This window comes from Astatotilapia calliptera, chromosome 14 (genome assembly GCF_964374335.1).
Source record: "Astatotilapia calliptera chromosome 14, fAstCal68.1, whole genome shotgun sequence".
Lineage (NCBI taxonomy): Eukaryota > Metazoa > Chordata > Actinopteri > Cichliformes > Cichlidae > Astatotilapia > Astatotilapia calliptera.
In genome coordinates this window covers 23382352-23397565 of record NC_137435.1, presented here as the reverse complement: position 1 = coordinate 23397565, position 15214 = coordinate 23382352, and the positions used below count along the sequence as shown (strand labels likewise).

At 43.0% G+C, this 15214-nt stretch overlaps 1 protein-coding gene across 5 annotated transcripts in view; it reads right to left on the bottom strand.

Moving 5' to 3' along the window:
* Positions 1–167: 167 nt before the first annotated feature.
* The window catches only part of b3gat1a (beta-1,3-glucuronyltransferase 1 (glucuronosyltransferase P) a), an 88769-nt gene continuing 73722 nt past the window's right edge, over positions 168–15214 (bottom strand). For 3 of the 5 annotated variants that reach the window (XM_026192960.2, XM_026192959.2, XM_026192958.2), the window contains 5 exons: positions 14138–14209; positions 13521–14032; positions 7528–7824; positions 3714–3816; positions 168–3404 (listed from right to left, as the gene is read on the bottom strand). In XM_026192960.2, the coding sequence (XP_026048745.1) occupies positions 3730–3816; positions 7528–7824; positions 13521–14032; positions 14138–14209 (968 nt within the window). In that variant the 3' untranslated portion in view covers positions 168–3404; positions 3714–3729. The remainder of the gene's footprint in view (positions 3405–3713; positions 3817–7527; positions 7825–13520; positions 14033–14137; positions 14210–15214) is intronic. The other 2 variants (XM_026192961.2, XM_026192962.2) reach the window with 2 other exon arrangements.

Sequence of the window (15214 nt, the reverse complement as noted above, 5' to 3'; positions counted from 1 at the left end):
ATATAGTAGCACAAAAAATGCACTGGTTACAACAACAATAGCATGAAAGCAAAACTTTTATCCAGACTTTGAGCCCTAAACGTCTTCACTCTGAGGGGGAAATTACATGCAGTACAACAGACAGTACAGAGGCATCCACTGGACACAATACACAGAGCCAGGTGAGGTTGTTCTCAGTGATTTATTTATCTGGATTCAACTAACATCTTTCTCTGAGACAGAATTGCTGTGGCAAATAAACAACCTTAAGAGTCACATGCATAAAATGTGAATCGCATGAGGCTGAAAGATGACGGTGGAGATGATGAAAAGGGAGGACTTTGTGTCTGTGTGTGTGCATGCGTGTGTGTAAAGTGTATTGTGCCTTTTAAACGCCCTCAGAGGGGTTATGTTCTTTAAATGACTTTCAGTGTTGATGTTGCTGCACATTGCAGGACGGTTACTTTATAACAGACTAATGCTGTATCACATACTGCTTGATGCGTCATCAGCTGGGATCAGATGAAGGGCAAAGTTGAAACAGCATCACTCTGACGTTGAAGCCTTTTTAAACCAGGGATGTCAAATTCATTTCACATCGTGGGCCGCAAAGAAGCTACTTTGATCTTAAATGGGCTGGAGCAGTGAAATGACGTGCTAAATATTAATAATTACTGGAAAAGTTCTGACAATTCATTGCCCAGACTGGCCTGTAATTATAAAATATAAAGTTTTAATTCAAAACATATTTTATTAAATGACAAATTTATATAGTAGATACTGAGAAAATGGGAAATTTCTGTCAATGAATTGTTTATTTATTACTTAATAACTTTAGCATACTACAAATGGGGGGGGCTTCATTAACAGGAAAAGCCACAAAACCTATGAAAATCTATACAGTCATTCACATTTTCCAGACTGGAGTCTTTGCAGGTCAATTCTGGTCCCTGGGCCTTATATTTGACACCCCTGATTTAAACTGTCCTGACATCGCAGCATCATTGTTCTGAACTCACCACTGCCTCGTCTGTACCCCACATCGCATTTGTTCGCCTGCACAAACGCAGCATTTGGAACATTTTGTTTCACTCGTAAAAAGCAAACTTTTCAGATGGATTCTGTCATTGACTTTTAACACATCTCAAGTAGAGCTCAGCCAGCAGCAGTGCTACGGTCCTCCTGGCACCTTCAACCTGTTATTGATCTGTGTAATCGTCCCTGTGTACAGTGTAGTGTATGTGTGCATGCTGTTTACTGGAAAATACAGATTAAAGGGCAAAACCCTGGCATGACTGAATTGCACATCCAAGCTTGAAATAAATATATAAATAAATATATTAAATTTGATTTTGAATAAATAATGGGAGGATAGCGATCTCTCCGTGGCTGCGGTGTAATATCATGCAGTCAGTGGAAACGGCCTGTGTTATTTTAGAGATACCAAACAGCCTTTGTCTGCGTGTGTATCTTATCGCATCCAAAGTGAAATCTGCAATAACACGGGTTCTGCGGCTTGTACGTGTTCATGGGGGCAGTAGGGTGTTTTGAGTTGGCTGTGTGTGCTGGGTTATGGAGGATGGTCTGGGTGTTTTGTTTCGTTTTTCTTTTTTTCTTTTTAGGAGGTGGGGGGAGGACATAGATAATCTAGCAACAGCACAGAGGCTCAGTTCTTTCTTGAATTATCTCCAGCTACTTCTGCTGGCCAGCGTCAGATAAGAGAGCCACCGCTGTGTCTAAGATGGATGATTTATCAAGCAGAGGAGAGACTCTATTATACGAGATGCAGAATAACTTTCAGCAGCGCAGCGTCGTACCTACTGATGTCTAATGTTCAGAGGAGCAGAGACTCCATTTCTTGACATCCATGGATGCTAACACACATCACCTCACTGCCAGATCTTTAGCAAAAATAACACTGATTTTCATTGTGCTTTTCTTCTTGTAGCCCACTGTTACTTTAGGCTTGGGTTTAATATTTGATTTCATATGTGGAGGCCATAACTAATAATAATAATTCTCTATGTTTTGGGGTTGGGGGGGGGGTGGTTCTTTAGCGCTAACAGGAAGTGACAGGCTTTGTGAAAACCAACTGTGTAGGCTCTGATGCCGCTTCATCCTTCTTTTTTTGGGGGGGGCTATACACAGCAGACTTATGAGGTCCGGGGCAGATGTGCGTGTGCTTGTGCACAGATAAAGGGAAATATTAAATCATTGAGTTTTTCTGCATTGCAAAAAACTCACAAAGTTACAGCAGATGAAGTCAAGGGTAGATTTGGAGGGGGGTGTCAGGGCAGCGGTTGTGAATCTGCCACGTTAATGATGCTGATGTGCTATTACTCTTTCCATGTGTTGAACCCATTGTGAACCTGTGCCTTGTTGTGTGTCGTTCTAAGGAATTTACCAGGGAAAGGGACTCTTTCTTCTTCTTCTTTACATAGAAATACAGTAATTACAATGCATCTGTCAAACCCCTCCTCTGACTCTTCTCATATTCAATTAGTATTTATACATGTCGTCACAGAGGAACATTTGTGTGTTTTTAAGTGCTAGGGAGAGTGTTAGGTTTCTGATGCTTACTTGTACAGTTCAGCTTCGAAGCACAGAGGGGTACGTGTGCAACAGCAGTCTGTCTTCAAGTGTACGAGTTATGATGGATGACTATAAAATGGACAGAGTAAATGTAGGCAAGAGTCAGTAGTATTGAACTAGCAAGCCAAGTGCATGTGAAACGCCTAAACCAGTTAAATGAACTTAAAGCAAACCGAAATGAAGAAGTTTCCTTCCCTGTCTATGTTTGCGTTCGCTCAAAAAGGAAAAATCCACATCAGGCGTCTTTCTCCTCGGAGTGGTGTTTTTTTCTTGTGTGTTGTTTTTTTATCCAGGCGGATGATGTGGGCCGTGTCCTTAAATCCATGAGGAATTTCTCAGGGGGGGATACGATGTGCAGATCCAGCCCCATTTGTCTTTTATTTCCTCTTTTTTTGTTCTTTTAAATTTGAGGTGGATATTTCTTAAAACACTTGTTTGGCTGAATCCGCTGTCTGTATGCTTTTTTTTTCCCTCTTCGTATTGTGCTGTCTCTTTTGTTAGGCTGTCCTCAGCGGGCCATTGTTCACCACCGCCCCCCCTGCCACCCCACCAACCCTGCGAGGCTTCCTTTGCTGTTGTCTCCTCTGCACATCGGTGGCAGACCTGACAAATATCTGCTGCCTTTTTGCTATAATCTGTGCTTTAATACAATACATTATGTACTGTTTTGGTCCATATTTTTTTAAACAAAAAATGTCAGATTGAGTCAAGAGGATTAAGTCCCTCTTTAAATGCCCCCCACCTCCTTTTTTTCCTTTTCCTCGTGATTAAGATGTGAGCACTTATCGAGAAGCTTAGCCGTTTTCTCCCTTCTCAGCTCAGAGGCCAGCCACCTGCAATGGAAAGGATTAAGACGGGTTGAAAAAAGATCACCAAGGTTTAATTTAATCTCAGTAAACCTGTTTATTTCCTTGGCGACATTTAATAATGGACAGCAGCTAATTGGACTTTAATAGAGGGGCACTGAAAATGACTGAATGGCGTATCAGGAAACATTAATGATAAATGCTCCTTTTACAGGCTAACCAGGCGAGATCAGGTGATGCTAACCTCCTAAATTCACCTTATTTGTAAATGAAGCTTGCCAGTGAACAAAAGGTTGAGCTCAGTAACAACTCTTGGCTCAGTAAGCGCAGACTTACTGTGGCGGGAACGCAGTCAGATCTCCACATTGGGGTCTGTGAATCCCTTTTTTCCCTCGTTTACAAGGACGGGTTTCTCTGTTCTCGTGTGCCAAACGAGTATCTGGTGAGAAAAAAAACAGCATGGAGATAAACAAGCAGGAACATTAGTGACATGCCGCTCCCTTAATGCACCCATTCAGTCTGCTCCCCGGTCAGCTCCCACTCCGCCTCATCTTCTTCAAAAACATTCAATTTCCCTTATAGCTCCAGCCCCCCCACCTATGTGCAAAGAGCTACTTGAGTGTGAACCCTGCATTAGAAGGGAGTGACAGGAGACCACAGGAGTGCTTTATCTTACAAATATGATGAAGCCCTCTGAGTTTAGCTTGTGTAAAAGAGTTCTCTCCTTGCCATGGGGTTAATGGCTACCACCGAATGACAGCCTAGTTTTAAAAAATGTTTTCACACCACAGTTTGTGTAAGCTCCTTTGCTTTTGTGGTGCAGCTCTTTGCACACTTCCTCCGGGTGTACTATTGTTGCTATCGAGCCTTTACACTGGCTTGGTTTTGGCCCACAGAGAGCATACAAACATCCAGGAAAAGGACGGCAAAAGAAAAACAGGGAGAGAGAAGAAACTGTAAGTGTCAAGCTCATGTTCTCCCCCCTCCTCTCCTCTCCACTGTGCTGGAACCCTTCCTCCTTTCATCTTGCCGCAGCGCTGGTCATGAATTATGCATTGGGCTCGTGTGAGATACGCCAGGAGTCCACTCCCACTTTGCTCAGGTGTGTGTGTGTCTGTATGTGTGCGCAGGGGGGGTTAATTATCAAACCTACATCTGAAGTGGTAGATTATGAGGAAGAGAGATGCCCGAGCACGATTTTCCATCTTTTTTTTGTCTCCCCCTAACCCTTTCGCTCCCGCCCTTCAGTCCGTCCCTGCACTCATCTGTAATCAGCGTGACACCCCGACGTCCTCGCTTCTCCATCGACTCCAATTCCGTTCTCTCGGCCCTCCTCTGAATCCCCTCTTTTCATTTGGCCCTCTGAATGGCAGAGAAAAACAGGGGAGAAAACTGGCCCTTCCTTTCTCTTCTTTCGCTCTCTCTACATGTATCTGTATTTGTGTGTGTGCGTCTATTTGTGCGCGTGTGTGGGGGTGGTTGTGGTGTGGATATTGGCTAGCTCAAGCCCTCTGGCTGACTCCCCATTGCCCTGAGAGAGTGAAGTGACCCAAACCACTGGCCATAAGCAGGAATGGTGGAACGGGTACTGAGAAAAAATTGTGTTGCTGCTGCTGCTGTTAGCCTCAAGCTACTGACTCAAGTGTGTGTGTGGATGTGCAAGAGAGCACGAGGGCAGCCTGGGAAATATAATCAATGATTTCCAACTTTTTTGCAAGAGCCTTAAACTTATAGACACTCTGACCATTAGAAAACCATCAAGTTTTTTCATGAAATACATCACCTTCTGACTCTCAAAGAGGACTAGGATTTTTTTTCTTTTCCCCAGAGAGAGGACTGGGGGTGAGGGCTCAGTCAATTAAGTTTGTTTATTCTAAATCCAAAAGCCAGGAGCCAGTTGGCTTATCTTTAGCTCAAAGGCTGGAAGGAAAGAAACAGCAGCTCTAAAATGTCATATATAAGTAAGCATGTGCACTAAAATGTCAAACTTTTTCTTTAATAATTAATAAGACCTCTCTTATGAAGGAGACTTTCTGTGTTTTGTTGTTACGAACAGCTTCTCTGACGATCTCGATTATTTATAGAAAGTCACACTCTCATTGCTAATGCTTTTATTTTTTCTGCATAATCACAACAGTTTGGCTCCAATAGTGTTAAGCAGCAAAAAGAGAGGGAAAAAAATGACTATTACATAACTTGTGAAAACTAATAATAATTCTCTTTGTTGCCGACTGTGGTGCTCAGCAGGGGGCTTGATTTTAACGCTGCGAGAAAACATATTGTGGATTTCTTTCCGCTCTTTCTTCTTAGTCTAAATGATTGGTGAAATTCATGTCGTGGGATGATTCAGCACTTAAAAACATATAAACTTGTCAAGGCGGGTTATGCACAGGCATAATGGTTCTATGGAGCGGGGATTCCCGTGATGCACTGATGAGTGTTTCTTCACTCACCTCTTTTCAGTCTGTGTTTATACACCGCTTTGCATTTAATCATTAAATATTATTAAAATTTGTCTCTCTTCCACAGTGTGTCTTCTCTCCTTCCTCCCTCCCTTCTCCCCTCAGCCTGGTTCTCCTGGACGCTGCTAAAAGGGAGTTTTTCCTCCCTGCTGTCACCAATGGCTTTCACATAGGGGTTGTCTGATTGTTGGGATCTTCTCCATAATAATTAGCATCTTTACCTTACAATATAAAGTGCCTTGCAGTAATCGTTTTTGTGAGTTAGCAATATATATAAAAAATATTGAATCTATAGAAGTCAAGCAAACACACAAATGGCATAAACCTGGTCCAGTCCAAAACAAGGCTAGGCAGCGCCTTTACCACCTTCGACAACTGAGGACCACCCCCCACCCCCCCAGCATCCACAAGCATCCATAAGCATCCATAAGTGACTGAGACAGGACTTATTCTTAGCACATCCCAGCCTGACTCTTCTGAGCCTCACTACAGCACTAGACACTTTAACACCCACCCGCACAATGTACATTTTTCATATTTTCAATTTAAAGTTTCCAGACTGTCTTATTTATGTAATTCACTTAATGTACATAATTCACTTACTTGCTGCACATAATGCTACTTACTGCACATAATGTCCTCCTGTATATGTTCTCTCTTTTTGCACAGTTGAGGAGTGTGTCAGGCTACATTTCACTGTGTGTTGTACTCGTATAACTATGCATGTGACAAATAAAGAATCTTGAATCTTGAAGAAAATCATTAGGATTGAAAATGAACAAAAAACAAAACAAAAAAGAAAAACTTTTAAAAGTGTTCAGAAGTCCTGGGGAACTATTGGTGATGACCACTTGACCAATAGCTACAAAAAAGTGAAAAACCCCCACTATGTGAAGCTCCTTGGAAGCACAATACTGCATGATTGGTATGCAAACGATGCACGGCAGACATGACCACATGGTTCACTTTGTTACACTTTTATTCTCGGTTACTCTTCTCAGTAACATTCCTTGGCTGCAGCTTTTCAGCTCCAGCCGCGCGCACACACACACACACACACACACACACACACACACACACACACACACACACACACACACACACACACACACACACACACAACAACAACTCAAAACCCAGTACAGACTTAAATGCAGGGGAGGCGTGATGAGCTGAGGCAGCTTCGGTGTGTTAGCCTCCCAGCAGCGGCGCTACAGACCACGCCCTGCCACATGATACTTTATAGTCTTGAAAATTGGATACCAAATATATTTTGTACTGCTGTCCCCATTAGAATCAGAAACGGAGTATGAAGCCAGCTTAGCGTTAGTGTCGTTATTTTATAATGCTCTGGTAAGTTGTGATAAGTACATTTACATCATAACAGGTTTGTGGTCCTTTACATGAGTTTTTTCCATTTCGCTTTTTATGTTACACCATTATTCCACAACATTTCAAATCATGTGGTTCCGAGCCTGTAAAGCTTGTGACCCTTTACATGGAAAAAAAAAAAAGCAGAGTGGTGTTTAAGGCTCTCTGTCTTGTAGGATTTTAATTCTACAAGACAGAGAGCCTTCACTGTTTGAAGCAAACAGTGAAGCAAATCCCTGAAATACAAACCGCTCAAGGCAAGCTGCTTAACATCAGTAAACATGTGAAAAACTAACCCCAAAAATCAAGGAAATTACCTTAGTGCAATTGGCTGCTTTCGGCTCCAGGTCGTTGAGTGTGACAAGCTCCCGGAGCAAGCTGCTCTCCTGGTAACCTCCCTTCACCCCGCGAAGCTTAAAATACGCCTGTGGCTTGAAGAGGATGAGCCTCAGGTTGATGGCAAAGCCAGCCATGTCGATGGCAAAGGGCCGATGGGGGTCAAACACCGTCTTCCAGCCGTAGACCTTACCGGCTGCATTGACCTTGGGGGATTCGTACCTCAAGCCACCCACAAAAGCCACAGGCCACACAGAAACCTTCCGAGTCGATCTCATCTAGCGAGAGGAGAGAGGGGGGAAGAAACAGACAAGGGAAGACAGCAAATTAGTCAACTGAAAAACCATACATGACAGCGAAACAGTATTTGAGCATCAGCCGCTGGCTTTACAGCAGAGCACGGACAGAAGCTTTTTAGAGTTGCTGCTGCTATTCATTCTGAAAGAATATTGACCAAGCTATTGTGGCCTGCGAAGCTGACATGCTGTCAGATGAAGGCAGATCACACACACTGTTCAACAGCTGCCCTACAATGAGATAATTAGGCATCTAAAGCGAGTAAGCGCGGGGCAGTGCCAAGAGGGGCTTGAAGTAGCAGAGCCATTAGAGCAAGTGGCCCTGGTAGCTGGATGACTGAGGAAATTCTTTAAGGCGCAGAGCCACCATTTTCTTCTTCTTCTTCTTTTTTTCTTTACCCCCCCCCCCCCCCCGTCCTTTAATCTTCCAGCATCAAACGATTTTGCCGCCCTCTTCTTTGTCTGCTGCTCAGCGAGTCTTCGCTATTCTAGAAAGAGCTGCTGCAGCCATAAAAGGTACATTTTTATAATGAGGGAAGAGGAAGGTTTAGAAACAGCAAAGTCATTTAATCAAACTCAATGCAGCAGAAATAATGATGCCGGTGCCTCTCCATAGGAAGGCGAAATTTAAAATAAAGGTGTGTGTGTGTGTGTCTGTAAGAGAGAGCGCCTCCGTGCATAGATGATAGGAGAACACATGGAGGCAATATCCATAACCATATGCTCCCCGTCAGAACAGAACATGAAATATGTCTCCACATAAGGACCAAGCCCATCATATCTTAATGACGTTATATAGTGCATTATTACCCCGACAGAGCACTTCACTCTTATACAGGGTGCAGACGTGCTTGTGGCTCCTATAGTTGTCAAAAGTGGAATGGGAAGTAGAGCCTTCAGCTCTCAGGCTCGTCTCCTGAGGAACAAGCTTCCAATTTGGGTTTGGCAGATGGCTGCTCTCTCTGACTCTGGTTCTGCTTGAAGTTTGTTCTTGTTATAAAGACCCCCTCTTCTCCACTCCCAAGCAAGCGCTTGCTCTCACGGGAACAGTGGGCTTTCCTCTATAATGCTGTACGATCTTTATGTCTCAGGCACTGAAATGACTGCTGTTGCGACATTGCACTATATTAACACAATTGAGCTGAAATATCCACCCAAGCTTACTTGTCTAAATGTGTATTTGTAGATTGCGATTTTGTGCAAATCACATGCAAATATCGCAGTGCTCATGAGTTGCTGCGTTAGGTTGGTGTGTGATCTGATGGGCTGCTGCGCGAAGAGCTTGGGTGACCAGAGAGAAGCGGTTTGAACAGCATGAAGCAGCCCGGGGGCTTATGGGAATGATTGGATTTGAGCTTCGGGGGAAATGACTGTTCGACTCACCCAGATAAGCTTGAGCTGTCTGTACTATCTTAATGAGCTCTGTAAATTAAAAGCTTACATGCATGTGCGTATATGATAGTGATAATTTATAGGGAGGGGCTGTATATTTTTGTAGCTTGTTGTGTATCAGAGAGTTGCATTCTTTGCTACGCTTAATGGGCTTCGCCTCAAAGCTGAGATTAAATGACATTATCCTGCCTTTTTATCAACAGGGTTTTGTTGGGAAAACAACATTTAGAAATTTGGTAGTTTCCGGTCACCAAATTGTTGCTTGATTCTTTCACGGTTTACACTTAATAAATGAATCTTAACTTTGAGGCTTCACTCACGCATGGAAGGGATTTTCATGCTCATTTTTTTTCTTTTCCTGCTTAGGGGGTGGGTTCACTCCCAACATCATCTCACAACAATGCCTGCGCTGGACCTTTTGATATCACACTTGAACACACAGAGTTGTCAGGTAGACCATAATGGAAACAGATGCCATGAAACTGTTGTTAAATGTAGCGAGCTGATGTCACTATTGTAGATCAGGAAGTGCTTCGGAAGCAGTTGAGGAAGCTTGTTGCAGCTGCAAAGGGTGTTTTTTCGCCTACTGCGCACCATTATCACGTTTTATATTTAATCAGCTGGTCAGGGTGAAGATTTAGGAGTGAGAATAGGCTGTTCCTTAATAAACATCTGAGTTTGAGTCTTAAAAGCTGCTGTTTTGTCCTGAAGATAGTCTCAACTTTTGCTTGTTTTTTTCACACTTTTACAGTCCGGCCACAAGTAAAGTTATCCATCATCTTGCCCAAAAAATACCTGCCTGCGTCCCTTTCCTAACAGTATAACTCAAAACAATAGGAAACAAGCAATGAATCAGGCTCTTTACAGGCAGCGTGAAGAGGTTTGTCACTTTCCCCATCTACACAGACCATGTGAAAATGAGAACGCCTGCTGCTTCTGTTGGGAATATCAGCTGGAGTAAAGTAGCACAAATCCCTCTTTAGCCGGCAGCCAAGCAAATGAAAATGCAACCAAGTCCCCCTCCCCACCCCCAAGTCACCCCCACCCCGCCTCATTCTGGTGAATCTGATGTATCTATACAGCTTTTCTTTTCTTTTTTCTCTTCAGTGATGTTTTAGTTTGTGACTGGATGCCAATGTGTGCATTTAAGCTTCGTGTTTGAATGCAGAATTGTTGACAGCAGGGAAAAAAAAAAACAAGAGCCCCAAACTCTAGCAGAGAAAAGAAGGCAAGCATCCAGATGCATTAATCAATCCTTAAGGGTGCAGAGAAGATAACAGAAACAGAAGGGTCATCCACTGCTGCAGCTGGTAGTGTCTGTGGATTAAGTTCTTTTGTTTTTTGTTTCTTTCTTTGATCCAAACAATAGAAATGTGCATACTTAAATCTACATAGTACATGGTTGGGTTTTGGAATCCTGTTCATTTCATTAGAAAATCTATCCTCATTATAGGATTCAAATTACACAACCAACAATAAAGAAAATCAAAGACACACATTGGCTTGCATAAGCAACCATTCTATCTGATCTTCAAATGCTAACGTAGAGATTTTTTTAGTATGTCTTTATTATTTGGGTTGTTTGTTGTGAGAATAAATGCATTTTTCAAATCCCCAGTAGTCAAATATAATGATAAGACTGATGTGTCTGGATGCTATATTTTTGTCAATATCATCCAGCTCTGTTAAACTGCTGGTTTGCTCCTTTCTCTTGGATTTAAGTGGCCGACAGCCTGCCTGACAGCTAAATTGGAGTAGTCTTAACAATAGCATGATAAACAGTAAATAGGTTTCTCTTTTTTTGGAGTTTGGGAATAAAGCACATCTCATGAGGCCTCAATAATATACTGTATGTAGGTCTTTACTGTGGTACATGAATTTTTCATAAAGTTTTCATTAAGCCTTGACCTAAAAACTAGGCTCTTAATAACAGTCTGTATGCACCAAAGTCTGCCAAAGTAACTGCTGCTGGAATGAAAGACTGAGATTGAATTCAGATAGCGGCTATGTGTCGGTGGCAGTAATGGCAGTGTCCTCTATAGCAGCTGATGACAATGACTTTACCCTGCTGCCACAGAGCATTGTGTCATATGGTCTCACTACAGTTGAACAATAGAAGATTAGAAGATTGGAAAAACATTGCCCGGTGAAAGCATGGATCATCGAAAAGTGGATGTGCAGTTGAAAATGACAAAATCTCAGAGGAAGCTTCCAGTATTGAATCTATGCCACAAACAATTAGGGCAAAACGAGGTGTAACCCAGCACCAGCAATGTGTATCTAATAAAGTGTCTAGTTAGTCTAAATCTCAGTGACATTAACAATATTAGTTTGCAAAAGACAGGAGAACATTTCAAAGTACAACTTGTGTATTGCAGTATTGCGCTGCCAATTAGTAAATGCAAATGATTCACTGCTTTTTTCGATTTTTTTCATGGTGAAGGGGTCACCCATGTGTCTACCTGTTGAGTCCCTGTTTAATAACATTTGCCATCTTTACTGCAGTAATAGCCAACTCTCCATGCCCTGTCTATCTTACTGTCACCTCTTTTTTTTGTTTATTCTTTTCTGTGTTGCCTTTCCCTCTCCATGACTCTCTCCGTGCCCCTTGGGGCCATTACTCTGGACCATAAATAGGCCCATTGGAGGTGATGGAGAGCCTTTGAGCGAGACCAAGCGCTTTGGCTGATTCCCAGGGAAAGGTAATGACAGGCCCCGTCAATACCAGCGCTCCATTTACTACGGCTCCTGTCGGCACTACTAACAAGACTTGAGGCACATACTCGGAGGACCTAGACCGTGTCCGCTCAGGTAATTCAACTGATGTCAAGATGGATGGCCTGAGATGTACTAATTACATGCCCAAACTTCTCCCAACTGGCTTCAGATACCAACTGTGCTTGTTAAGAGTTTAAAGTACTTCAACTAAGAATTTATGGTTCAAATCCGCCCACGCCTCACCACTTCTCCTGTAACGGTGAGTATATAACAACACAGATAGATAATATATGGCACTCCATGCAGTATATCAAGAATTATTTTATATAGAACTTAAAAATGTCCAGTGTCCTTTTTCTCTAAAGAATACACATTGTATGCCAAAAAGCACAGACACAATATATTGCTCACATAACTATTTAAAGGTGCAATCCGTTATTTTTAATGCAGTGCATAAAATGATTTTAATACATTGTTAAGAATTCCAGTCATTCCTCTGATAGCTGAATGGCTTCTGAGCTTTAAGGCCTTTCTTATTCCCCCAGAAATACCCATCATCAACTCTGCACGTGGTTAGTGTTTCAGAAACTCAAGTGGAGCATCTGAAAGATTAATGGAGCTTGAGAGTAACAGATTTTTTTTTATAACTAGATAAGAGCTGGCAGCATATTTGCCAAGTTGGTGAAAGTGCTGCGACTGCCCCACCAAACATGAATATTAGGGACGATTTTAAAATGATATCACATTTTGATCTGAGTACATGCATAGTGTATGTTTGAACAAAAACCTACATCTGCAAATGTACTTGCACTGATATTTTTAAGAACAATTACTCAGTTAGCTTCATGGAGTTATCATGAAGCCTATCTCATGGAGAGAGGCAGGGATACACCCTGGACAGGTGACCAATCTGTCTCGGAGTAAAAACAGAGAGACAGGCAATCATTCACACTCTTGGACAGTTCAGATTCATGAACTAACTACGGTGGAACCCCAACTTACGAATACCCCATTTAACGAAAAATTCCAGTTACGAAGGCACTTAGCGGCAATATTTCTGCCCGTGTTAGGACAAAATGCCCGGTATATGAAATCCGCTGGCTCTGATTGGCTGAGCCCAGAATGCCTACAATGCCCAGAATGCCTTCCGAATCATGTGACAACCCCCTTTGGCTTTTCTACTTGCGTTTCGCTGTTCCACTTAAACGACGTATTGTTGTTGCAGTTAGCAATTAGCCTATAGCCTATTGTTCACTCAAAAGGCGCGATGGGTGCTTCGGCTTGCGAAAAATTTCGACTTATGAAAGATCCTCGAGAATGAATTAATTTCGTAAGTCGGGGTTCCACTGTATATGTGTTTGGACTGTGGGTGGAAGCCAGAGTACACAGAGACAACCAGCAGTTTGGACACAGTTAAAGCTGGATTGGCGTTTCTGCTTAGCTTTCAAACTATAAGTTCTCTTCATGTTCATACTGGGGGTGTGGGCAGTACGCTTTCTGATTCCTGCCCACAAACAACGTGAATGTGTCCTCAACTTTGTTATGTTTATTACAATTCAGCCACTGACCTCCTCAAACAGCTCCAGGCTGTATGTGTTATCATCATCAGCAAAGTAGACGATTCCCGGCTGGCTGTTGTTGGCGTTGAACGTCTCCCTCAACCACCGCAAGGCCAGATTCCGCTGCATAGTCCCTCTTGGAATTCTGGGATCCCGAGTGTCACCTCGCAGCTTATAGTTCCTGGGTGTCTCTACATTGAGATGGGTGTAGTTTAGTCCCGTTTCTCGGAGGAGTCGTGTGACAAGAGGCGTTCTCCTTTGGGAATCCTCCACCAAGATCCAGTGCAGGTTGGGGACATGGAGGAAGGTGTTTGCTAGCCGTGTCAGCTCAGCTTTCTGAACGGGCCGGCTATATGTGGGGGTGATGATGTGGATTGTGGGCAGCACATCCGACCAGGGCGGAGGCCGAGTGTACACATACTCTGTCCTCACCACCTCCACAATGTCCTTATCTGAGGCACAGTATTCCTTGGAGTCCTGCGCCTGGCCACCTGCCTCCCTCTTGCCCTCGACGCCATCATCTGTAGATGTGGGGATAAGAAGACATGTAAGGCATTAGTGTAACCTTGAGCTGCTTTTTCTATATTTGCCTCAGGTGACTTAAACCCAATGGGGGTAAAGTGTACCTGAGAGCCGGTGGTGGCGAACTGCAAGCCTCTCTGGAATGATAAAGATCTCTTTTACTAGATGGTGACAGGCTGCAAAAAGTGAAAGCAGGCACCGTGAGAGGATAACACAGCTGATGGACAGAGAGACAGTGCGAGACGAGGGAGGGATGAGCCCTGCTATTCCCCCGGTGTTGCCTTTGGGCTTTTCTTTTTAAAGGAAGAAAAAAGGCATGTATGTAAATGCGGTAGACATGCCTTTTCCACCACAGACTCTCTCACCCCCTGTATTGTTGAAATTGCTCTTCTTCTTATATTAAAATATCTCAGGGTTCAAGTGGTAGTTAAACTTTTTTACACTAAGACTGGTCTGGCCCACTTTAGATCACAGTGGGTTGTATGTGGCCCATCAATTGAGTTTGATATCCCTGCTCTAGACCCAGTGTTCACAGTTCAAATGGATTTGACTTCAGAGAGGCCTAAACATCCACATCCACATGTGTGCTATTACAGTGAGGTTTGTAAGCTTTTGAGTCAAACAGCAATGACATAATGTTGGATTTTGCCATTTCTCGTTAAAGGCCATAGGTGCAAACTCTTGTATCAAGCCATCAAGAAATCTGCAAGGTCTTCTCTACTGAAAATCTGTTGCTTTTGTCGGTATCTTCTTTGCATCCATGAGCTGCACATACGCATACTGTATGTCAGACAGACAGAATAGCAAAGTGAAGGTTTCTCATGGAAACGCTTTCATAAGACACCCTGTGTGGGTTTTAGGGCATGTTTTAGGTAACACAACCTAAAATTGGAATGGTGCTTAAGGTGTTACATCGCGTATCAGTGCAGAAACTGAGGTTTGTGTGCTAAGTCTATAGCTTGTGTCAATGCAGTACATCATTTTCCATTTTATGTGTGGGAAGGTGAGGCTCATTTTCAAAAATCTGACCTTCTTTAGAAATGCACAAAACGCAGCGAATCAGTCAGCTGACGCATTTTGAGTAGACTCCCTCGGTGAAGGCTGTGATATTTTGGCCTGAATAGTTTGGTCATGATGGACAGAATGTGATTACAGAGTCATTAAGGTTGCTCATTTCTTCC